Source organism: Urocampus carinirostris, chromosome 13, assembly GCF_059441175.1.
Source record: "Urocampus carinirostris isolate Australia breed hairy pipefish chromosome 13, RoL_Ucar_1.0, whole genome shotgun sequence".
Lineage (NCBI taxonomy): Eukaryota > Metazoa > Chordata > Actinopteri > Syngnathiformes > Syngnathidae > Urocampus > Urocampus carinirostris.
Genome location: NC_142361.1, coordinates 38,967,934 through 38,992,132, shown reverse-complemented (window position 1 = coordinate 38,992,132; position 24,199 = coordinate 38,967,934). Strand labels below are relative to the sequence as shown.

Genomic DNA, 24,199 nt, shown 5'->3' with positions numbered 1-24,199 from the left:
CATCCATCCATTATCTGCACCGTTTATCCTCATTAGGGTCGCGGGGGGGCTGGAGCCCATCCCAGCTATATTCGGGCAGTGGGCAGGGGACACCCTGGACTGGTTGCCAGCCAGTCGCAGGGCACACAGGGACAGACAATTCGCTCACTCATTCACACCAAGGGACATTTTGGACCATCCATCCATCCATCCATGATCTGCACCGTTTATCATCATTAGGGTCGCGGGGGTGCTGGAGCCCATCCCAGCTATATTCAGGTAGTGGGCAGGGGACACCTTGGATTGGTTGCCAGCCAGTCGCAGGGACAGACAATTCGCTCACTCATTCACACCAAGGGACAATTTGGACCGGCCATCCATCCATCCATCCATCCATCCATCCATCCATCCATCCATTATCTGCACGGCTTATCCTCATTAGGGTTGCGGGGGTGCTGGATGCCATCCCAGCTATATTCAGGCAGTGGGCAGGGGATACCCTGGACCGGTTGCCAGCCAGTTGCAGGGCACAGAGGGACAGAAGATTCGCTCGCTCATTCACACCAAGGGACAATTTGGACCATCCATCCATCCATCCATGATCTGCACCGCTTATCATCATTAGGGTCGCGGGGGTGCTGGAGCCCATCCCAGCTATCTTCGGGCAGAGGACACCCTGAACCGGCCAATTACCCTGACATGATTTTGGAATGTGGGAGGAAAACGGAGTGCCCGGTGGAAACCCACGCAAGCACGGGGAGAACATGCAAACTCCACAAAGGAGGTTCGATCTCATGACCTCAGAACTGTGCCGCACACGCGCTAACCACTGCCCCACCGTGCTGCCCTCCAACAAATATCAAAGTGGACAATTTTGCATAGGCCACAGTTAGGCAAGTGTTTCTCTCACAGTTGCCATGGCGCCCAATTGGCCAGCTGCAGCTTGTTGACGGATTGGCTCCCTGTTAGTATTTAAACTCTGTCCTGCCACTCCCCTTTTGTCGGTCCGTCTGCAAATCTCTGGTTTTACACGGCAAGTCCTTTTTCACCTGTTCTGTTGTTTGCTCCGGTTTGTCTCCCGCTACAATCTGTTTTGATCTTGACCACGTGTGCTCTCCCGTCGCGAATTACGACCTGTTTTGATCTAGACCACGTCTGTTGTCCCGTCCTGAATAACGATCCGCTTTTCTGATCTCTACCAGGTTTTTTGCTCTCCTGTCCCCTTTTGTCGGTCTGTCTGCGAATCTCTGTTTTAACATGGCAAGCCCTTTTTCGCCTGTCCTGTTTTTTGCTCCTGTTTTTCTCCCTCTACGATCTGTTTTGATCTCGACCACGTCTGCTCTCCCGTCCCGAATTACAACCTGTTTTGATCTAGACCACGTCTGTTGTCCCGTCCCGAATAACGATCCGTTTTTCTAAACTCGACGACGTTTTTTTGCTCTCCTGTCCTTGCGACTGACCTGTTTTTTCCGCTCCCGACACCGCCATCGCTCGCCACGGAAGTGCCACTCAGTCAGTCACGCCAGTCAGTAGCCAGACAGGAAAGCAAAAAACAATCTCCGGATCGGAAACCAGTCGAAAGCCAGGAGAGGAGAGTAGACGTGGTCAGGATCAAAAAACGGGTCGAAGCCGGGAAACAGACGGGAGCAAAATCAGGTGGGAGTCGGGGTCAAAAAAGCTTGCTTTGAGTACACTGAGGTTTGCAGACCGACTGACAACAGGTGACGAATAAACGTGGGTTTAAATAGTGAAAGGGGGCCAATCAGAGTCAGAGGACAAAAGGATCGGGCACAGGTGTATCACATCAGTAATCATGACGATTTAGTTTTGCGTATTATTTAGTTGTTTTTTTTACAAGTATTAGCTGATAAATAATACACATGCTACTTACACTTTTTTTCTAACTAAATTATAGGACTAAGAAAAAAAATCTCTGTCTGATACCTTGCTACAATCTCCAGTATCGGGTATCATTCCCGTCTATCTCGTCCTGTTTGATATCGAACTCCAGTCTCTGGTATCGTTCCCGTGTTTCCAGTGTCTGGTATCGATCCCGTCTGTGTCGCCCCGTCTGTTACCTTGCTACAATCTCCAGTATCGCGTATCGTCCCCGTCTATCTCGTGCTGTTTGATATCGAACTTCAGTCTCCAGTGTCTGGTATAGTTCCCGTGTCTCCAATGTCTGGTATTGTTCCTGTCTATCTCGTCCTGTTTGATATCGGACTCCAGTCTCCAGTGTCTGGTATCGTTCCTGTGTCTCTAGTGTCTGGTATCGTTCCCATCTATCGCATCCTGTTTGATATCGGACTCCAGTCTCTAGTGTCTGGTATCGATCCCGTCTGTGTCGCCCCGTCTGTTACCTTGCTACAATCTCCAGTATCGCGTATCGTCCCCGTCTATCTCGTCCTGTTTGATATCGGACTCCAGTCTCCAGTGTCTGGTATCGATCCCATCTGTGTCGCCCCGTCTGTTACCTTGCTACAATCTCCAGCATCGTGTATCGTCCCTGTCTATCTCGTGCTGTTTGATATCAGACTCCAGTCTCCGGTGTCTCGTATCGTTCCCGTGTCTCCAGTGTCTGGTATTGTTCCCGTCTATCTTGTCCTGTTTGATATCGGACTCCAGTCTCCAGTGTCTGATATCGATCCCGTCTGTGTCGCCCCGTCCGATACCTTGCTACAATCTCCAGTATCGGGTATCGTTCCTGTCTATCTCGTCCTGTTTGATATCGAACTCCAGTCTCCAGTGTCTGGTATCGTTCCCGTGTCTCCAGTGTCTGGTATTGTTCCCGTCTATCTCGTCCTGTTTGATATCGGACTCCAGTCTCCAGTGTCTGGTATCGTTCCCGTGTCTCCAGTGTCTGGTATTGTTCCCGTCTATCTCGTCTTGTTTGATATCGGACTCCAGTCTCCAGTGTCTGGTATGGATCCCGTCTGTGTCGCCCCGTCTGATACCTTGCTACAATCTCCAGTATCGGGTATCGTTCCCGTCTATTTTGTGCTGTTTGATATCGGACTCCAGTCTCCAGTGTCTGGTATCGATCCCTTGTCTCCAGTGTCTGGTATTGTTCCCGTCTATCTCGTCCTGTTTGATATCGGACTCCAGTCTCCAGTGTCTAGTATGGATCCCGTCTGTGTCGCCCCGTCTGATACCTTGCTACAATCTCCAGTATCGGGTATCGTTCCCGTCTATTTCGTCCTGTTTGATATCGGACTCCAGTCTCCAGTGTCTGGTATTGTTCCCGTCTATCTCGTCCTGTTTGATATCGGACTCCAGTCTCCAGTGTCTGGTATCGATCCCGTCTGTGTCGCCCCGTCTGATACCTTGCTACAATCTCCAGTATCGCGTATCGTCTCCGTCTATCTCGTCCTGTTTGATATCGGACTCCAGTCTCCAGTGTCTGGTATTGTTCCCGTCTATCTCGTCCTGTTTGATATCGAACTCCAGTCTCCAGTGTCTGGTATCGTTCTCGTGTCTCCAGTGTCTGGTATTGTTCCCGTCTATCTCGTCCTGTTTGATATCGGACTCCAGTCTCCAGTGTCTGGTATTGATCCCTTGTCTCCAGTGTCTGGTATTGTTCCCGTCTATCTCGTCCTGTTTGATATCGGACTCCAGTCTCCAGTGTCTAGTATGGATCCCGTCTGTGTCGCCCCGTCTGATACCTTGCTACAATCTCCAGTATCGGGTATCGTTCCCGTCTATTTCGTCCTGTTTGATATCGGACTCCAGTCTCCAGTGTCTGGTATTGTTCCCGTCTGTGTCGCCCCGTCTGATACCTTGCTACAATCTCCAGTATCGCGTATCGTCTCCGTCTATCTCGTCCTGTTTGATATCGGACTCCAGTCTCCAGTGTCTGGTATTGTTCCCGTCTATCTCGTCCTGTTTGATATCGAACTCCAGTCTCCAGTGTCTGGTATCGTTCTCGTGTCTCCAGTGTCTGGTATTGTTCCCGTCTATCTCGTCCTGTTTGATATCGGACACCAGTCTCCAGTGTCTGGTATTGATCCCTTGTCTCCAGTGTCTGGTATTGTTCCCGTCTATCTCGTCCTGTTTGATATCGGACTCCAGTCTCCAGTGTCTAGTATGGATCCCGTCTGTGTCGCCCCGTCTGATACCTTGCTACAATCTCCAGTATCGGGTATCGTTCCCGTCTATTTCGTCCTGTTTGATATCGGACTCCAGTCTCCAGTGTCTGGTATTGTTCCCGTCTATCTCGTCCTGTTTGATATCGGACTCCAGTCTCCAGTGTCTGGTATCGATCCCGTCTGTGTCGCCCCGTCTGATACCTTGCTACAATCTCCAGTATCGCGTATCGTCTCCGTCTATCTCGTCCTGTTTGATATCGGACTCCAGTCTCCAGTGTCTGGTATTGTTCCCGTCTATCTCGTCCTGTTTGATATCGAACTCCAGTCTCCAGTGTCTGGTATCGTTCTCGTGTCTCCAGTGTCTGGTATTGTTCCCGTCTATCTCGTCCTGTTTGATATCGGACTCCAGTCTCCAGTGTCTGGTATCGATCCTGTCTGTGTCGCCCCGTCTGATACCTTGCTACAATCTCCAGTATCGCGTATCGTCCCTGTCTACCTCGTGCTGTTTGATATCGAACTTCAGTCTCCAGTGTCTGGTATCGTTCCTGTGTCTCTAGTGTCTGGTATCGTTCCCATCTATCGCATCCTGTTTGATATCGGACTCCAGTCTCTAGTGTCTGGTATCGATCCCGTCTGTGTCGCCCCGTCTGTTACCTTGCTACAATCTCCAGTATCGCGTATCGTCTCCGTCTATCTCGTCCTGTTTGATATCGGACTCCAGTCTCCAGTGTCTGGTATTGTTCCCGTCTATCTCGTCCTGTTTGATATCGAACTCCAGTCTCCAGTGTCTGGTATCGTTCTCGTGTCTCCAGTGTCTGGTATTGTTCCCGTCTATCTCGTCCTGTTTGATATCGGACTCCAGTCTCCAGTGTCTGGTATCGATCCTGTCTGTGTCGCCCCGTCTGATACCTTGCTACAATCTCCAGTATCGCGTATCGTCCCTGTCTACCTCGTGCTGTTTGATATCGAACTTCAGTCTCCAGTGTCTGGTATCGTTCCTGTGTCTCTAGTGTCTGGTATCGTTCCCATCTATCGCATCCTGTTTGATATCGGACTCCAGTCTCTAGTGTCTGGTATCGATCCCGTCTGTGTCGCCCCGTCTGTTACCTTGCTACAATCTCCAGTATCGCGTATCGTCTCCGTCTATCTCGTCCTGTTTGATATCGGACTCCAGTCTCCAGTGTCTGGTATTGTTCCCGTCTATCTCGTCCTGTTTGATATCGAACTCCAGTCTCCAGTGTCTGGTATCGTTCTCGTGTCTCCAGTGTCTGGTATTGTTCCCGTCTATCTCGTCCTGTTTGATATCGGACTCCAGTCTCCAGTGTCTGGTATCGATCCTGTCTGTGTCGCCCCGTCTGATACCTTGCTACAATCTCCAGTATCGCGTATCGTCCCTGTCTACCTCGTGCTGTTTGATATCGAACTTCAGTCTCCAGTGTCTGGTATCGTTCCTGTGTCTCTAGTGTCTGGTATCGTTCCCATCTATCGCATCCTGTTTGATATCGGACTCCAGTCTCTAGTGTCTGGTATCGATCCCGTCTGTGTCGCCCCGTCTGTTACCTTGCTACAATCTCCAGTATCGCGTATCGTCTCCGTCTATCTCGTCCTGTTTGATATCGGACTCCAGTCTCCAGTGTCTGGTATTGTTCCCGTCTATCTCGTCCTGTTTGATATCGAACTCCAGTCTCCAGTGTCTGGTATCGTTCTCGTGTCTCCAGTGTCTGGTATTGTTCCCGTCTATCTCGTCCTGTTTGATATCGGACTCCAGTCTCCAGTGTCTGGTATCGATCCTGTCTGTGTCGCCCCGTCTGATACCTTGCTACAATCTCCAGTATCGCGTATCGTCCCTGTCTACCTCGTGCTGTTCGATATCGAACTTCAGTCTCCAGTGTCTGGTATCGATCCCGTCTGTGTCGCCCTGTCTGTTACCTTGCTACAATCTCCAGTATCGCGTATCGTCCCCGTCTATCTCGTGCTGTTTGATATCGAACTTTAGTCTCCAGTGTCTGTTATCGTTCCTGCGTCTCCAATGTCTGGTATTGTTCCCGTCTATCTCGTCCTGTTTGATATCGGACTCCAGTCTCCAGTGTCTGGTATCGATCCCATCTGTGTCGCCCCGTCTGTTACCTTGCTACAATCTCCAGTGTCTGGTATCGTTCCCGTCTATCTCGTGCTGTTTGATATCGAACTCCAGTCTCCAGTGTCTGGTATCGTTTCCGTCTTTCTCGTCCTGTTTGATATCGGACTCCAGTCTCCGGTTTCTCGTATCGTCCCCGTGTCTCCAGTGTCTGGTATTGTTCCCGTCTATCTTGTCCTGTTTGATATCGGACTCCAGTCTCCAGTGTCTGATATCGATCCCGTCTGTGTCGCCCCGTCCGATACCTTGCTACAATCTCCAGTATCGGGTATCGTTCCTGTCTATCTCGTCCTGTTTGATATCGAACTCCAGTCTCCAGTGTCTGGTATCGTTCCCGTCTATCTCGTCCTGTTTGATATCGGACTCCAGTCTCCAGTGTCTGGTATCGTTCCCGTGTCTCCATTGTCTGGTATCGTTCCCGTCTATCTCGTCCTGTCCTATCGGTCTCCAGTGTCTGGTATCGTTCCCGTCTATCTCGTGCTGTTTGATATCGAACTCCAGTCTCCAGTGTCTGGTATCGTTTCCGTCTTTCTCGTCCTGTTTGATATCGGACTCCAGTCTCCGGTTTCTCGTATCGTCCCCGTGTCTCCAGTGTCTGGTATTGTTCCCGTCTATCTTGTCCTGTTTGATATCGGACTCCAGTCTCCAGTGTCTGATATCGATCCCGTCTGTGTCGCCCCGTCCGATACCTTGCTACAATCTCCAGTATCGGGTATCGTTCCTGTCTATCTCGTCCTGTTTGATATCGAACTCCAGTCTCCAGTGTCTGGTATCGTTCCCGTCTATCTCGTCCTGTTTGATATCGGACTCCAGTCTCCAGTGTCTGGTATCGTTCCCGTGTCTCCATTGTCTGGTATCGTTCCCGTCTATCTCGTCCTGTCCTATCGGTCTCCAGTGTCTGGTATCGTTCCCGTCTATCTCGTGCTGTTTGATATCGAACTCCAGTCTCCAGTGTCTGGTATCGTTTCCGTCTTTCTCGTCCTGTTTGATATCAGACTCCAGCTCTCTTCCATTGCATCATGCTGCAGTCCACAGAAGGAATCGTGTCTCACAAGACGGATTCATCCATCTCTTCTCCCTACAACTGCTTCCACCCGGGGATATTGCTTCGGAACCAGAAAATCATTGCTTATCTGTTGGCTCTCATTCTGTGTTTTTTTCTTCTTCGTGTGTGTTCTTGCATTACAAGCAGCCAACAATTTAGACCACTGTTGTCAAAGAGGCGGCCCGCGGGTCGGATTCAATACCAGATCAGAGAACACACTCAGAGAAGCGCAAGAGAAAAACAAGCTGCAGGTTGAAATATGTCAACTTGATGTTGCCAAAGTCAGGTGCCTCGAACAAAGACACTGTACTTGTATTTCTTTCTCTCTCTCTCTCCTTTCTTTCTTTCTCCCTTTCTTTCTCTCTCTCTCTCTCTCTCTCCCTCTTTTCCACCCCTTTTCTCCCACTCTTTGTCTCTGTCTCTTTCACTCTCTGTGTCTCTTTTTCTCTTCCTTTGTTGCTCTTTGTCACTTTCTCTCTCCGTGCCTTTTAACCTCTTTTGCTCTAACTTCCATTTTTCCTTTTCTCTCTTTTTTTCTTTCTCTCTTCATACCCTTTGCGCTTTCTTTTCTCTTTTCTTTCCTTCTGTCTTTCTATTTCTCTTTGGATTTCTTTCTTCCTCCCAATTTCTTTTCCCCCTCTCTCACAACTCTTTATCTTTTGTTTCTCACACTCTCTCTCTCTCTCTCTCTTTCCCTTTGTTTTTCTCTTTTTCTTTCTCGCTCTCTTTCTCTCTCCCTTTCTCTCTCTGTTTCTTTCTTTCTGTCTTTCTTTCTTTTCCACCCCTTTTCTCCCACTCTGTCTCTTTCACTCCTTGTGTCTCTTTTTCCCTTTTGCTCTAACTTCCTTCTTTCCTTTTCTCTCTTTTCTCTTTCTCTCTTTCTGGTTCTGACATTTATAACCTGTAGAATGAAGACATATAAAAATGGAAGTCCTTTGTGTTTCCTTCGGACAGTCATTCTAAAACTTAATTTCAATCTAGGTCTTTATTGAATGCCTCAGTTACCATTAGTCTTAGTTGTGCATTGTTTGGGACTTCCGACTAGAGTCTGATGTTTTAAGTGTTGTGGTCAGGACTGTCTGTTGATTTCAGCTAGCCATTTTTTGCTAAACTGAAAGCTTTCGAGTGTATAATGGTATCGTGAAGGAAGTGTTAATTGCATCATATATAGTGGACATAAAAAATCAATAGACCCCGTTTTAAATGCCAGTTTTGTCATGAACTGGAACAGGATCAGGACCCAAATGCGTGACGTTTCTCACACAAGCCTTTTATTTGACGAGAAATGGGGAGTCATGCACGTTAGGCGGCAGTCTGGCGTGGAATGATACGAAGCCAGAGGCCGACGAGATCGATACCAATTGCCATAGCAGATATCGGACAGGTGGGGTCGATACCGGAAAGGACGGGACAGACAGGGACAGGATTGATATCAAAACAGCATATCGAAAAGAAACAGGAGAAACTAGACAGGAACGAAAACTGGAGAAAATAATAAACAAGACAAAAAAAGACGGGAACGAACCTGGAAACCGATATTAAACAAGACAAAATAAACGGGAACAATACTGGACAGGAAATACCAACAGGAAACAGGACCGAGTCAAACCCATGTCTTGCGGGGCAGAGGTTTGTTGGCGGACTGACAAAGGAAGAGTGAGAGCACTGAGCTTAAATAGACGGAAAGCCAATCTGTCAATGAGCCGAAGCTGGCGCCACACGGGCGGGGCCGATTGGGCACCATGGCAATCGTGACAAGTTTTTGAAAAAGGTATAAAGGTAAATGCAACCATGATCGTTTGAATGCATCTTTCATGATAAATATGGCCTGCATTAAACCATCCATTAACCATCCATCCATTATCTGTACCGCTTATCCTCAGTAGGGTCTCGGGGGTTCTGGAGCCCATCCCAGCCATCTCCAGGCAGTAGGCAGGGGACACCCTGAACTGGTTGCCAGCCAGTCGCAGGGCACACAGGGACAGACAACTCGCTCGCTCATTCACACCTAGGGACTATTTGGACCATCCATCCATCCATCCGGCCAATTAGTGCCCGGAGGAAACCCACGCAAGCACGGGGAGAACATGCAAACTCCGCACAGGAAGGTTGGTAGCTGGATTTGAACCCATGACCTCAGAATTGTGCCGCAAACGCGCTAGCCGCCGTGCTGCCCCCTGCGTTAAACCCTTAATTCTAAAAACAGCTTTCTGATACATTGAAAGAAACCATTGAATAATATATACGCGTAACTATTCAATCCTTACACTAATTCAGTACATTTAATCATATGAAAACACTGTTTTATCAGAATGGGGTTCATCACTTTTGTTCATTTTGGTGTGTCAATAGTTGGCTAGGCTTTTTTTTGGCAAGAAAAATCTAAAATGCCCCAAATCTGTCAGAATGCCGGGGCATCCACAGCCTTCTTGTGATTGCCACACAAGTGATTGATTTCTTTGTTGGCGAGCCTTGAAGCCCCGATTCCAGCTATGACCAAAGAAAAAGCCCTAAAGTTTGGTAAGGCTCACTTTTTAGGTTTTATTTTTTTAAAGTTTTTGTTTATTTACCCTTAGTTAGACTTAATTGCATTAACGATGGCATTAGTTCAGATTCACAGGTGTGAAAGAGGTGGCCCGCGGGCCAGATCAGGCCCGCGAGACGACACTCAAAGAAGCGCAAGAGAAAAACGAGCTGCAGGTTGAAATATGTCAATTTGATGTTGCCAAAACCAGGTGCCTCGAACAAAGACACTGTACACACTCTCTCTCTCTCTCTCTCTCTCTCTCTCTCTCTCTCTCTCTCTCTCTCTCTCTCTCTCTCTCTCTCTCTCTCTCTCTCTCTCTCTCTCTCTTCTTTCTCTCTTTGTTTATTTCACTCTTTTCTCTTTCTCTCTTCATACCCTTTGTGCTTTCTTTTCTCTTTTCTCTCCTTCTGTCTTTCTATTTCTCTTTGGATTTCTTTCTTCCTCTCCCTTTCTTATCCCCTTCTCTCACGACTTTTTATCTCTTGTTTCTCTCTCTCCCTCTCTCTGTCTCTCTCTCTCTTCTTTCTCTCTTTGTTTATTTCACTCTTTTCTCTTTCTCTCTTCATACCCTTTGTGCTTTTCTTTTCTCTTTTCTCTCTCTGATGATGAGAAGTACTTTTTGTTACTGAGCAAATTTAAAATACTCATCATATGTTTATTGTGTTGTTCCTGTCTTGTATTTGTCATTGGATCACCTGTGGCCGCTCGTTGGCGCCAACCACTGCGGGCTACCTGATTGGTTCCCTGTCCTTTTTTAAGCCCCATCTTTTCAATCGCCTGCTGTCAGTCCGTCAGCGAATCTCTGTTTCTACTAGGCAAGCATTTTGACCCTGACTCCCGACGGTCCCGTTTTTGTACCCGTTTTTCCTCCCATCCGTTACTGATCTCCCCGTTTGTCCGAGACCTGTTTTTGACCCTGACCACGTTTGCTCTCCCGTCCCAGCATACGACCCGTTTCTGACCTCGACCACGTTTTTGCTCTCCTGTCTCGGCTATCGACCTGCTCGATACGGAAGATCCACTTCCGTGTTCGGATCACAATCCGAGTACGAAAGCGACTTGCTTCTTGTTTCTAGCGAACACTGGATCGTGGGCGCAGCCTTCCTCTTTCCTTTAAAAAAACGCGATTGGGTCCTATTACTGTTCTGGTCCTGAGACAAACTGGCATCCGATGCAATCTCCTTTCCTGGTGTTCATTGTTGCAAAAAGAATATACTTGTCAGGACCAGAACGGAAACAGGACCCAATTGCGTAACGTCTACCACAAGTTTTATTGAAAGAAAGAAAGAAGGGCTGCGCCCACGATCCGGTGTTTGCTGGACGCGGGAAGCAAGTCGCTCTCGCACTCGGATTGTGATCCAAACTCTGAAGAGGATCTTCCATAGCGAGCGATGGCAGTGTCGGGGACGGAAAAACTGGTCGGTAGCAGGGACTGGGAAAGCAAAGCGTGGTTGGGAGCGGAAAAGAGTCGTAAGCCAGGACGGGAGAGCAGACGTGGTCGGGATCAAAAATGGGTCGTAAGCCGAGACGGGAGAGCAGGATGTGGTCTGGATCAAAACAGGTCGTATCTGGAGACAAACGGGAGCAAAAACGGGACAGGCGGGAGTCAGGGTCGAAAAAGGCTTGCCTTGTATACACGGAGGTTCGCAGACGGACTGACAACAGTCGTTGGCGCCAAATGAGCGGGCACAAGTGATTCCCATCGGTAATCATGACAAAACTACTCTGAATCTGAGCAAGTGTACTACGGACCATTACTTTTGCTGTCGGATACGATTACAAACATGACAAAAGAAGCTAATGGGACCAGCGTTCTCGTTTGCCCTTGTCCTAAACGCATCATTTCTGCTGGGGACACATAGCGTCAAATCATTGTGCGTCCCTGGGACGCAACTTTTTTGACACAAAATTGTCATTATTACCCGATTACCTTTTTTTTTTAAAAAAAGATTTACCGCACTCCAAACTTTTCGTCAGGCAGATCCGCCATTGTTGTTTTGGTCTCGCGCCGATCTCGGCAAACGAGATCTCGTTGCTTCGAGATGAAGTCATTGTTGTGGTGCTTGTCGTCGAGGACAGGAAAAAAATCAACACAAAATTGGTCATTTCTTCAGTGTCAGTAATAAGTCGAAACATATTACAGAAAGTGGTAACAACGGCAATCATTCCGGCACGAAAAAACGTCGCAGAAATTCTTCAGAAGACCGCGAAGGCAAGGAAAACACGTGTGTTGAAGCGAACGATTCGACCAAAGAAAATAAACAAAAGAATACTCCTAGCAAGAAAAGGACTTTTCTACCAAAATGGACTCAATTATATTCCTGGTTACGCTATGAGGAGGATGATAATGGATTGGACCTTGAGAATGCATTACAACTGTGGCGGGACAGCAAACCAAGAAGAATATGTGAACTGAAAAATCTGAAGTGATTAAAACTGCCTGAATTTCTAGACTAATATTTCAGCAATATTATTTTGTATAATGTACAATATTGTTTTCAACTGAAAAATCTTGAAGTGATAACTGATTTGTATTACCAATAAACCATGATGATTAAAACGGAATGAAAATATAGGTTTATATTATATATTTGTGGCCGATTTACAATTTCAACCCCGATAAGACTCAATTTTGGGGAGCCATAGATCTCTGTTGGGACCCATCGATTTTTCAGCATGCGGGTCCCCGGGACCCATCACTTTTCACAGCTCAAATGAACACTGTGGGACAGATGAACACCGCTTGGGTTTAAATCGGGGGCACTTTATACAATGTCAGGTGAGATGATGTTTAGATTACGACTTTCCATGTTATTGGTCTATTCCATTTTTAGCCTCTTTTATGAGAGTGTGCACAATTGCCTCAGTTGTTTATTTGACTTTTAAACCGTCTTATTTTCCAAGGCCTTGTTCGTGTCATGTGTTTAATCTGAGTTTTGTAGACCTTTTCTTTCCATCGCGTGTCAGGTCTTGTTTACTGAAGATTTTAAGATCTGCGTGTCAATCAATGTTCCCTCTAAGCTGCACGCACTGCTCGCACATTCTCAGCGCACAAGAAAATCCAGCCAGCTCACAAAAATCAGGGCTCAAAATGACTCATTAAGAAGCGACTTAAGTCAAAGTTACAGTGCATGAAGGTCAAAATACAAGGGTTCCCCTGACACTGTTTTCTAAATGTGGTATTTTGATGTCGAGTCGAAGTAGAACGAAGTTGAGTAAAGTTAGTAGAGAACCGGCTTCTTCGGCTCGGCTCACTAAAAGGAACCGGCTCTTTCGAGCCCTAAACAGCTCTTCAGGTTGTTTTTGCTTCTTTAATCCCTACACGACCAAATATTATGTAAAATTGTGCACAAAATGACTTAAAGGAAGGGGGGGGGAATAGAACAAAAAATTAAAAAAAATGAAAAAGTAGTGAAAAGCTGAGAAAAAAGAAACAAAAGGAAGAGAAAAAAGAAGGAAAAATTCATAAAAAAAGCCAGAAAAAAAGAATAGAAAGAAACAAAAGAAAAAAACACAATGAGATTTTTTTAAAGGAATTAAAAAAAAATAGAAAAAAAAAACTGGGAAAAAGAAGAAAAGTTTGTGTTGCATTCAAATAATTTCCAATTATACCAGCATTGTACTTCCACAAAAAAATGTGATTAAATACAGTCGTGTATCGTGCAACCGACTCAAAAAGCCCCCAAAAATGTTAATATTATGCGACAAAATATATCAGTAAAAAAAAAGAAATGGATATCTTGTGAAAGAATTGTAAAAACAAATGACGTTTGTAGGCTATACAACCTTTGCAATCGTACATGAGTCAATTCATTCAAAAGTGAAAAATAATTTTGCATTGCGGGAAACTCAGTTTTGGGCATGTTTGATAATGACTTAGTTGCCACACTTGGGATTACCATTGCTCACTGTTGTTTCAAGCGTTGCTCACTGACTTTGTGTGAACACTCAGACCCCTGGAAAATCACAGGGAACATTGGTGTCAATGTATATTGTATTAGAAGAGCAAAATTGTTGAAGTGGTGCGTGCGAAAGCTGACAAATTGAAGTTGTCATTTCACACTGTGGCTTCACACACAAGGCTGCCTTGCAGCTCCTGGTAATATTCCCATATCTGAGCCGAGTCTCGCTCTGCGGAAGTGTGGCCTTATGGGATACGTTGTACTTTTTATCAGTAGAATGCGAGTGCTTGGGAAATTCTATACTTCCGAAGACGTAGGAATTTAAGATGAAGAAATCGTAGCTGCGAATAAAACTACAAAGGTTTGGGGTTAATACCAAACCTTGAATCACATTTTTGTTTTGTTTTTCTGTTAAAAAGCTGATTTGGAAAATAGCATTAGCATATCTGTTTCACTCGCTGTGTTTAGCGAGCTAGCTACCTCGATTTCTGGTTAGCTTAGAACTCCATCCGTCTGTCAGCTATCATTATAGCTAGCGAGAGAGCTAGCTTGCTAAATTGAGGTACCTAAGCAATACTTCAATACAGCCAGCGTCTTTACTTGAAACTCCCGAGTATCTATTTTTTAATCTGAGAAATATTGATTTGCAAGCTAGGTACCTTAGTTTTCTAGATGGGTTGAAATTCAATCCATCCATTCATCCAGGGTTGGGTAGGGTTACTTTAACTGGATTACTTTCAATGACTTTTGGATGACTGCAATACCAAATATGCTAATGAAAGACAAAAGAAACTAAATAGGAATCAAATGACTCACAACATGTGGTAAGCTTTCTCTCCTGGCTTTGATCTCTTTGATCTCAGTCAAAACCAGGGTTGGGTAGGGTTACTTTAACTGGATTACTTTAAATGACTTTTGGATGACTCCAATAGCAAATATGCTAATAAAAGACAAAAGAAACTAAATAGGAATCAAATGACTCACAACACGTGGTAAGCTTTCTGTCATGGCTTTGATCTCTTTGATCTCAGGCAAAACCAGGGTTGGGTAGGGTTACTTTAACTGGATTACTTTCAATGACTTTTGGATAACTCCAATACCAAATATGCTAATGAAAGACAAAAGAAACTAAATAGGAATCAAATGACTCACAACACGTGGTAAGCTTTCTCTCCTGGCTTTGATCTCTTTGATCTCAGGCAAAACCAGGGTTGGGTAGGGTTACTTTAACTGGATTACTTTCAATTACTTTTGGATTACTCCAATACCAAATCTGCTAATAAAAGACAAAAAAACCTAAATATAAATAAAATGATGACTCACAACACGTGGTAAGCTTTCTCTCCTGGCTTTGATCTCTTTGATCTCCGGCAAAACGAACATAGAATGCGACAGAAGCAAAATGAATAGCTTGCCAACATCATTTTTGCCGTTCCATGTATTCGGTTACTCCCCAAGCCTGCACAAAATGGAGTCATTTGATTCCTATTTAGTTTCTTTTGACTTTCATTAGCATATTTGGTATTGGAGTAATCCAAAAGTCATTGAAAGTAATCCAGTTAAAGTAACCCTACCCAACCCTGCATTTATCCATCCAGCCATCCATACATTTTACTAGCTAGCTACCTAGATAGATTGAGGAATATTAGCAATTTCCCTAACTTGAGCTAGCTAGGTTGCTTGCAACATCTTCCATTCAGGTATTTATTTTGATACCTGGCTAGTGTGATAAGCAAGCGAGCTACATTATTTTTGCTAGATTTCTGGCTAGCTTCCGTGTTCTGGTTTGCCCGCGTCCCTGCTTCCCAGACGCATGATTATTGCTGGGGACAGTGTCAAATCAACATGCGTCCCCGGGACGCAACTTGTTTGACACAAAATTGTCTTTATTACCCGATTACTTTTTTTTTTTTAACAAAGATTTACCGCACTCCAAACTTTTCGTCAGGCAGATCCGCCATTGTTGTTTTGGTCTCGCGGTTCGAGTTTTCGTCCGCACGCCGATCTCGGCAAACGAGATCTCGTTGCTTCGAGATGACGTCATTGTTGTGGTGCTTGTCGTCGAGCGAAGGTGAAGGTTAAGTATGCCTTTGAAAAAACAGTTAATATTTGGTAAAAATCAACTCAAAATTGGTAATTTCTTTAGTGTCAGTAATAAGTCGAAACATAATGCAGAAAGTGATAACAACGGCAATAATTCCGGCGCGAAAAAACGGTGGATAAATTCATACCTGTCAACCTGTACGTTTTTGCCGTACAAAGTACGTTTATGATGCATTTTAAGACGTGTACCACGTACAAGAAAATATGTACGGAAAAACGAAAATTTGTCAATTATGGGTACCATCCGGTATACACCGACTAGATAGATGGATAGATAGATACTTTATTCATCCCCGTAGGGAAATTCACACTTCCAGCAGTCTACCCCGTTGTTTATTAACAGATGAACATGATGCCCTAGGGGTGCTTGTAGCGGAGTGGATGACGTCACGCCAGTCCAAAAGTTCGACATCCCTGCGGCAGATGGAAAACTTTTCTTTGTGAAAATCCAGGGATACACCACCTCGTGTTAGCAAGTCCGCCTCCTCTCCGATTCCCCCCGGCTTTCGTGTCTCTGTTTAGCGGCGTTGAAGCCGGATTGCTCCGGGTAGCTCCGGGTGGCTACACGTTAGCGTCCGGAATGCTAAACGTGAGCCACGTTTCCGCAAAACACAGCGACTGCGCTCCCTGTGCGCTTCGATGTTTTCCACCAGCACTCGATGACCTTATTTGGTCGTGAGTTCGCATTTACCATGCTTACGGATGGTACCGAAGACTTAAAATGCCGCTAGCCGCTTCGCTAGCTCCGGCTCCTCTTCCCCGATAGGCCCCTTCATCATGCCGGCACGAGAATTCTTCAGGGCAAGGAGTTGAAATTCCTTGAATACACGCATTTTTTGTGCGCTAAAACCCATGTCCCATAGGATAGAAGTAATCCATAGTGTAGTTGTCAAAACGGGAAGAAAAAACACCGAAGATAGGAGCAGACAATAAAACAATAGGGCAGCTGCTGGAAAAGGCAGCTCGTGGCAGCGCCGCTTTAACTATCACCAAACGGCAAATCAAGTCAAACAAGTTCGCCGCGGTAGCCTCTTTCTCGGTATCCTTTTTTTTCCTTGCCAACGGAGCAAGCGGTTTGATATTACTGTGCGCATGCGTCTGCCTCCTGGGGATTTCCCATCATGCATCATTCCGTGGTAGTTGTGTCGTGAAAGGAAGTCCGTCTTTTTTTAGAGAACCGGCTTTTTCGGCTCAACTCATTCAAAAGAGCCGGATCTCTAACGGCTCACTTGCTTTGATGATTGATATTACGAATTATGTTGTATAAAGAAGTTAAGAAAAAAAGGAAGTATGAAAGGAGAAAATGAAAAAAAGACAGGTTTGTGGTTATCCCTTTAATCAGTATATTACCAAACAATAATTTATGCAGAAAATTAATTAATAATTTGAATAAGAAAATTCCACTTAATTCTATTTGCATGTATTTTTTCCTTCTAAAAGTGAACGTCCAAGCGACTTTTTTATAATAAACCTCATTCATGTCGAGCAACTCAGTATCTAAAAAATGATAATAATAATAATAATAATAATTTCCTTTGTATTGTCATTCTTTGTAACAATGTACACAGAACGAAATGTCGATACACCTGACCCGTTGTAGCGAGCCGATGCAGCCGCAGCCAACAGAGGGCGCCGCCATTTTACCAATGTTATAAGTCTTAGGTATGACTCGGCCGAGGCGCGAACCAGCGACCTCCCAGTCTCAAAGCGGGCGCCCTACCATCTAGGCTATTATCAATACATATGATATATATAAGTATGAAAGGAGAAAATGAAAAAAAAGACAGGTTTGTGGTTATCCCTTTAATCGGTATATTACCAACAATAATTTGATGCAGAAAATGAATTAATAATTTGATGATTAAAACTGAATGAATATATAGATTTATATAATTGTCACCGATTTACAATTTCAACCTCAATAACACTAAATGTTGGGGAGCCATAGATCTCTGATGGGACCCATAGATTTTTCAGCATGCGAGTCCCTGGGACCCATCACTTTCCATAGCTCAAATGAACACTGTATACCACCAACTATTTTTTTCGTAGCATAGCAGAAACGTTTAGCCACATAGTGCTGAATATAGGTTTTGTCATGAATCATGCTGTATTTTGAGGTATGGAAGACTTTCATGAAGCCTACATCGCATTGTCCGTCAAAATGGCAGCAACAGTCAAAATTGATGACATACAAGCGGTGGCAAAGATTGTGTTGCAGCTTGGATGACGTCCAAAGAAATGTCCGGCCTTGTATTGAACACCCTGCGAAATAATTCCCCAAGGTGGTACAATTTGCTGGCAACGCTCGAGGCTAATCCTGCTTCGTAAACAACCGCGGACAGTCGGCAGTCACAGAACACGGCGACTTCTAAGGGTTCAGAATCACCGTGTGATGCATGTAGGAGGATGTAAAGTGGGCTTAAACTAGTTCCACAAAAAAGTGTGTATTTCTAAATGGTCTCAAGTTTCAGTTTCTTTCTTTTTCTTTCTTTGTTCTGCCGAAATAAATGCAGTTTGGTGGGGGAAGGGCCCACCAGAGTTAGGAGCGCGGCCAAGGAGATGGACGTAAGTTCCTCCTCTTCTGGCCCCTCCCCCTCTCCAACTGCCAGTTGTAAAAAAGTTGAACGCTTGGTGTATTTTTTCTAGCGTCAGAAACTTGTGAATAGCTCTCCCGCAACAGAGTGGTCGATTTAGACCCCACAGAGGATTATCTTTTCAGAATAATCAAACACACGCCAGGACACAGCTTGAATTGTAATGGTTATGAAAATCATCTCCATATCAAAAAGGAGTATGCCTCCATGATCCTCAATAACACAATAACTGGTATTGCGACGGTCTCCATTAAGATGCAGGGACCACCGAGTTCCTCCGTGATAAACTGAGCGCCACATAAGAAGGGGGTGAGGTGGGAGGATTTAAAGCAGGGGGGGTGAGCGAAGCGCTAACTCACCATGACTAAGCATTGTGTCAGGGCCTCGCCCTCCCCTTCACAATAAGAGTGTCCATACCGGGTCCTCGGTTGACATATGCTCGCGCTCAATGACGTCAAGTCAATAAATGCTTTTATTGAGAAGGTAAGGTATGTTTTTTAGACCCGCGAAGCTCTGAACCCGCAAAAATGGAACCGCAAACTGTTTTTCTTAACCAGATGGTCTCACGTTTCTGTTTGAAATATCGGTACCGCCCAAAGGGGCGTTTCTTTCTTTCTCTTTCTTCGTTCTGCCTAAATAAAGGCAGTTTGGTGGGGGAAGGGCCCCCTAGAGTTAGGAGTGCGGCCAAGGAGATGGATGTAAGAACCTCCTCTTCTGGCCCCTCCCCCTCTGGCTAGCGGCATCGAACGGCTTTTACAACAAATACAAGAAACCACACACAATTAGCCGTGTTTAGGTAGTACAAACAACCGCTCGCTTTTGGTATAATAAAGTCAAACTTGAAATTAAATGTGACAGAAGAGAATATACTTACGTCCCGTCGCCGAGTTCCTCCGTGATAAACTGAGCGCCACATAAGAAGGGGGTGAGGTGGGAGGAGTTAAAGGACGGGGGGGGTGAGCGGAGCGGTAACTCACCATGACTAAGCATTGTGTCAGGGCCTCCCCCTCCCCTTCACAATAAGAGTGTCCACACCGTGTCCTGACATAAGCTCGCGCTCAATGGCGTCAAGTCAATAAATGCTTTTACTGAGAAGGTAAGGTATATTTTTGAGACCCGCGAAGCTCTGAACCCGCAAAAGTGGAACCGCAAACTAGCGAGGTTCCACTGTATTTCTAAACCAGATGGTCTCACGTTTCTGTTTCAAATATTGGTACCGCCCAAAAGGGCGTTTCTTTCTTTCTCTTACTTTGTTCTGCCTAAATAAATGCAGTTGGGTGGGGGAAGGGCCGCCCAGAGTTAAGAGAGCGGCCAAGGAGATGGATGTAGTAAAAAAGTCGAATGCTTGGTGTATTTTTTCTAGCGTCAGCAACTTGTGGATAGCTCTCCCGCAACAGAGTGGTCGATTTAGACCCCACAGAGGATTATCTTTTCAGAATAATCAAACACACGCCGGGACACAGCTTGAATTGTGATGCTTATGAAAATCATCTCCATATCAAAAAGGAGTATGCCTCCATGATCCTCAATAACACAATAACTGGTATTGCCACGGTCTCCATTAAGATGCAGGGAGTCAAGGAGAGTCCAAAGGTGCTCAAGGCTGTTTCCCTTCATCCGTTGCGCTTCTCTCACAGCGTTGTTGGAAATGACGAAGGAGATCAGGGTGACCTTGGAGCGTGTTTGTTTACGGTGCTTTTTAGTGTGCGCGGTTTTATGCGTGCTATGAAGCAAAAACAGATTAGAATTCTGCTTGTGCATTGACAAGCAGGGTTGGGGTAGCGTTACTTTAACTGGATTACTTTCAATTCCTTTTGGATTACTCCAATACCAAATATGCTAATAAAAGACAAAAGAAACTCATCTCGTCTCTCATCTCATTAGCTGCACCGCTTATCCTCAGTAGGGTCGCGGGGGTGCTGGAGCCCATCTCAGCAATCATCGGGCAGTGGGCAGGGGACACCCTGAACTGGTTGCCAGCCAATTGCAGGGCACACTCACTCGCTCAGTCACACCTAGGGACAATTTGGACCGGCCAATTCACGTGAAATGCATGTCTTTGGAATGTGGGAGGAAACCGGAGTGCCCGGAGGAAACCCACGCATGCACGGGGAGAACATGCAAACTGCGCACAGTAAGGCCGGGAGCTGGATTTGAACCCACGCAGGAGGTTCCCACGACCTCAGAACTGTGCCGCACACGCGCTAACCACTGCGCCGCAATATGAATAAAATGATGACTCACAACACGTGGTAAGCTTTCTCTCCTGGCTTTGATCTCTTTGATCTCCGGCAAAACTAACACCAAATGCGACCAGGGTTGGGTAGGGTTACTTTAAATGGTTTACTTTCAATGACTTTTGGATTACTCCAATACCAAATATGCTAATAAAAGACAAAAGAAACTAAATATAAATAAAATGATGACTCATAACACGTGGTAAGCTTTCTCTCCTGACTTTGATCTCTTTGATCTCTGGCAAAACGAACATCAAATGCGACAGAAACAAAATAAAAATAAATCCAAACAGCTTGCCAACATAATTTTTGCTTTTCCATGTACCGTAAATTCCGGACTATAAGGCGCACCTGATTATAAGCCGCACCCACCGCAATTCGGGAGGAAAACCGACTTTGTAAATACACAAGCCGCACCGGTATATTAGCCGCATGCGTCCAGATTAAATAATGGATGTATTTCGATTTAAGAATTTTATTGACGGGGGGAATATTGTATAGCTTTATTGTTCTATAATCTTAAGCAATCATTCATTATCTATTATCAGACGATTCGTGATACATTTCTAAGCCTATAGGTCGGGAGACTTGCTCCCAGCCAGGGAACTGAGTCAAGGTCCTAGCCAAAGCATCAAGAATCTATGAGTGTAATTGCACCGTTTCTGGAGGTACTGCAATTCCGGGCCGATACTTAGAGTGAACAGAGCAAGCTACTTATCATTTGATGCAGACCTGCAGAGTCGGGGTACCCGTTGAAAGTAATCCAAGGGAAAAAAAGTGTATATTTCCAAAGGTAAGGGTGGGAAAAATATATATCCACTATTGTCTCCCGCGTTGAATAACACTCACCTTTACCCGTCCCCAGTTCCCATCAGCCCGCGTTTGCTCCGCCCCTTCTTTCTTATTCGCCCGTGAAAATCAGCATGTGTCTCTGTCGCTATAAGACGCGTCTTTATATAGGCGTTTTTTGCATGAACTGAAAAGATGAGGTCCTTGACGCACGTGTTCCATCGGTCTAAATCATAAGCGGCCGCTAGAATAATTACATAAATTGGCCGCTTCACTGAATAAGCCGCAGGGCTAAACATTTGGGAAAAAAAGTAACGGCTTATGGTCCGGAATTTACGGTATTTTGTTACTCCCCAAGCCTGCACAAAATGTTGTCATTTTATTCATATTTAGTTTCTTTTGTCTTTTATTAGCATATTTGGTATTGGAGTCATCCAAAAGTCATTGAAATTAATCAAGTTAAAGTAGCCCTACCCAACCCTGTTGGCAAGACAGGAAAAAAAACCCTAGAACAAACCCGAATTTCTTTCTCATCACAAGGATTTGTTACTTAACCCTTAACGTTTTCATGCGTCAGCAATAAAGCAAAGTGATGCTGACTTTGCTGTTTTGATCCTCTTTTCGTTCTCTAGATGGCGCTGTGGAGATGCCCCTCTTTCATCTGATCCCTTCCCAGAGGCAGCTGGTTTTCCAGGGAGACCGCCTGCCTCTCCAGTGCACGGTCACTTACTTGGACCCTTCGGTCGAGTTGCATTGGCATCACAACGGCCGTGCCGTTCTCACCCAAGAGGATCCGGGCGTTTATGTGGAGGAAACCTTGCTTCATGACTGTTGTCTACTTACCAGGTATCAATCCATAAACATCGCTAACAAAAATGACAAAAAAATGTATGCAATGGGATTTAAACCCAGGTGGTGGCAGTGAGAACGCTGACTCTTGACTTCCAAATCACCAGTGGTACAGGTGACATACGAAAAGGCATTCAAGCTTATTTCATTATCACACTATTTTTACAGCGCCAGAAAGCAATGTTGGACAACGGAGAAAACAAAAAAGTCTTTGAACAGAATACTATTCAAGGTCTAGTATATGTACACATGTTAAAGAATTGTCAGGACCAGAACGGCAACAGGACCCAATCGTGTAACGTTTCTCACGAGTTATTTGGGATAGAGAGAGGAAGGGCAGTGCCCGCGATCCGGTGCTCGCTAGACGTGGGAAGAAAGTCGCTCTCGCAATCGTATTGTGATCCGAATACGGAAGTGGATCTTCCGTAGCGAGCGATGGCGGAGTCAGGGACGGAAATACAGGTCAATAGCCGGGACAGGAGAGCAAAAACGTGGTCAGAATTAAGTCAAGTCAAGTCAAGTCATTTTTATTTGTATAGCCCTTAATCACAAAGAGTCTCAAAGGGCTTCACAGGTTATTACACATGAGCAGTTTAGGTTATTCATATGCTATAGAGTAGAAGTGAGTCAGAAACGATTCGTAAGCCAGGACGGGAGAGTAGATGTAGTCAGGATCAAAAATGGGTCGTAAGCCGGGACGGGAGAGCAAGCGTGGTCAGGATCAAAACAGGTCGTAGCCGGAGATAAACGAGAGCAAAAAACGGGACAGGTAGGAGTCAGGCTCGAAAAAGGCAGGCCTTGTATACAAAGAGGTTTGCGGACGGACTGACCCCAGGGAACACACAGGACTGGGTTCAAATAGTGACAAGGAGCCAATCAGAACCCTCGGGGGCTTGCGCCAAATGAGCGGGCACATCTGATTCTAATAGGTAATCATGACAATCATTAACACAGACGTGAAGAAGGGAAAATACTGAATGCAGAACAAAGTGCACAATGCAAATCAGTGTTTCTGGCACTGTAAAGATAGGGAAAAGAAGGTGACAGGAAGAAAAAAATCCAAAGAGAAATAGAAAGACAGAAGGAGAGAAAAGAGAAAAGAAAGTGCAAAGGGTAGGAAGAGAGAAAGAGAAAAGAGAGAAAAGGAAAAAAGAGCAAAATAAGTTAAAAGACACAGAGAGAGAGACAAAGAGCAACAATGGAAGAGAAAAAGAGAGACACAGAGAGGGAAAGAGACAGAGAGTGGGAGAAAAGGGTGGAAAAGAGAGAGAGAGAGAAATAAATACAAGTACAGTGTCTTTTTGTTCGAGGCACCTGGCTTTGGCAACATCAAGTTCACATATTTCAGCCTGCAGCTTGTTTTTCTCTTGCGCTTCTCCGAACGTTGTCTCGCGGGCCGGATTCAATCCCTTAGCGGCCCTGAACTGGCCCGCGGGCCGCCTCTTTGACACCTGTGCACTAATATATACCTCATGAGCCCAACGGCAATACCCGAATCACAACCTTATCTCTTACCGCAGCCTTAATTTTCATGTGTTTTATAATCCGGTGCCCCTTTATTGTGGAATATACGGTATATAAATTAATGATACACACCGGTTATCTTTGCTCTCCCTTTTAAAACAACAAATCTATTGATTTACATTTTCTTCAATAAATAAAAATGACCTAGTAAAGATGTGAAATCCATGCCTTTTACTTCTAAATTATTCATGTTCAAGCCAAAGCGTGGCAATCGCCTCTTTTTCTCATATATGTTATAATATATTTTTTTGCATTATGTATACCCTTGAACTTTGAGTAAATATATATTTATATTTAAACCAGAAAATTCCAATTCCCTCCCATGTTTAGCCTCTGACGAGTTGAGTTGTCAAGAAAATAGAAAGAGAGCAAAACGGAGAAAAAGAAAGAGTTAGAGAGTGAAATAGAGAAAAGAGAAAAAGAGA

General features: G+C 45.1%; 1 protein-coding gene across 1 annotated transcript in view; it reads left to right on the top strand.

Moving 5' to 3' along the window:
- Positions 1-24,199, top strand: part of adgra1b (adhesion G protein-coupled receptor A1b) — a 336,527-nt gene that overhangs the window by 90,946 nt on the left and 221,382 nt on the right. Inside the window, exon 7 of the mRNA XM_088351215.1 lies at positions 22,034-22,247. Within this exon, the coding sequence (XP_088207341.1) occupies positions 22,034-22,247 (214 nt within the window). The remainder of the gene's footprint in view (positions 1-22,033; positions 22,248-24,199) is intronic.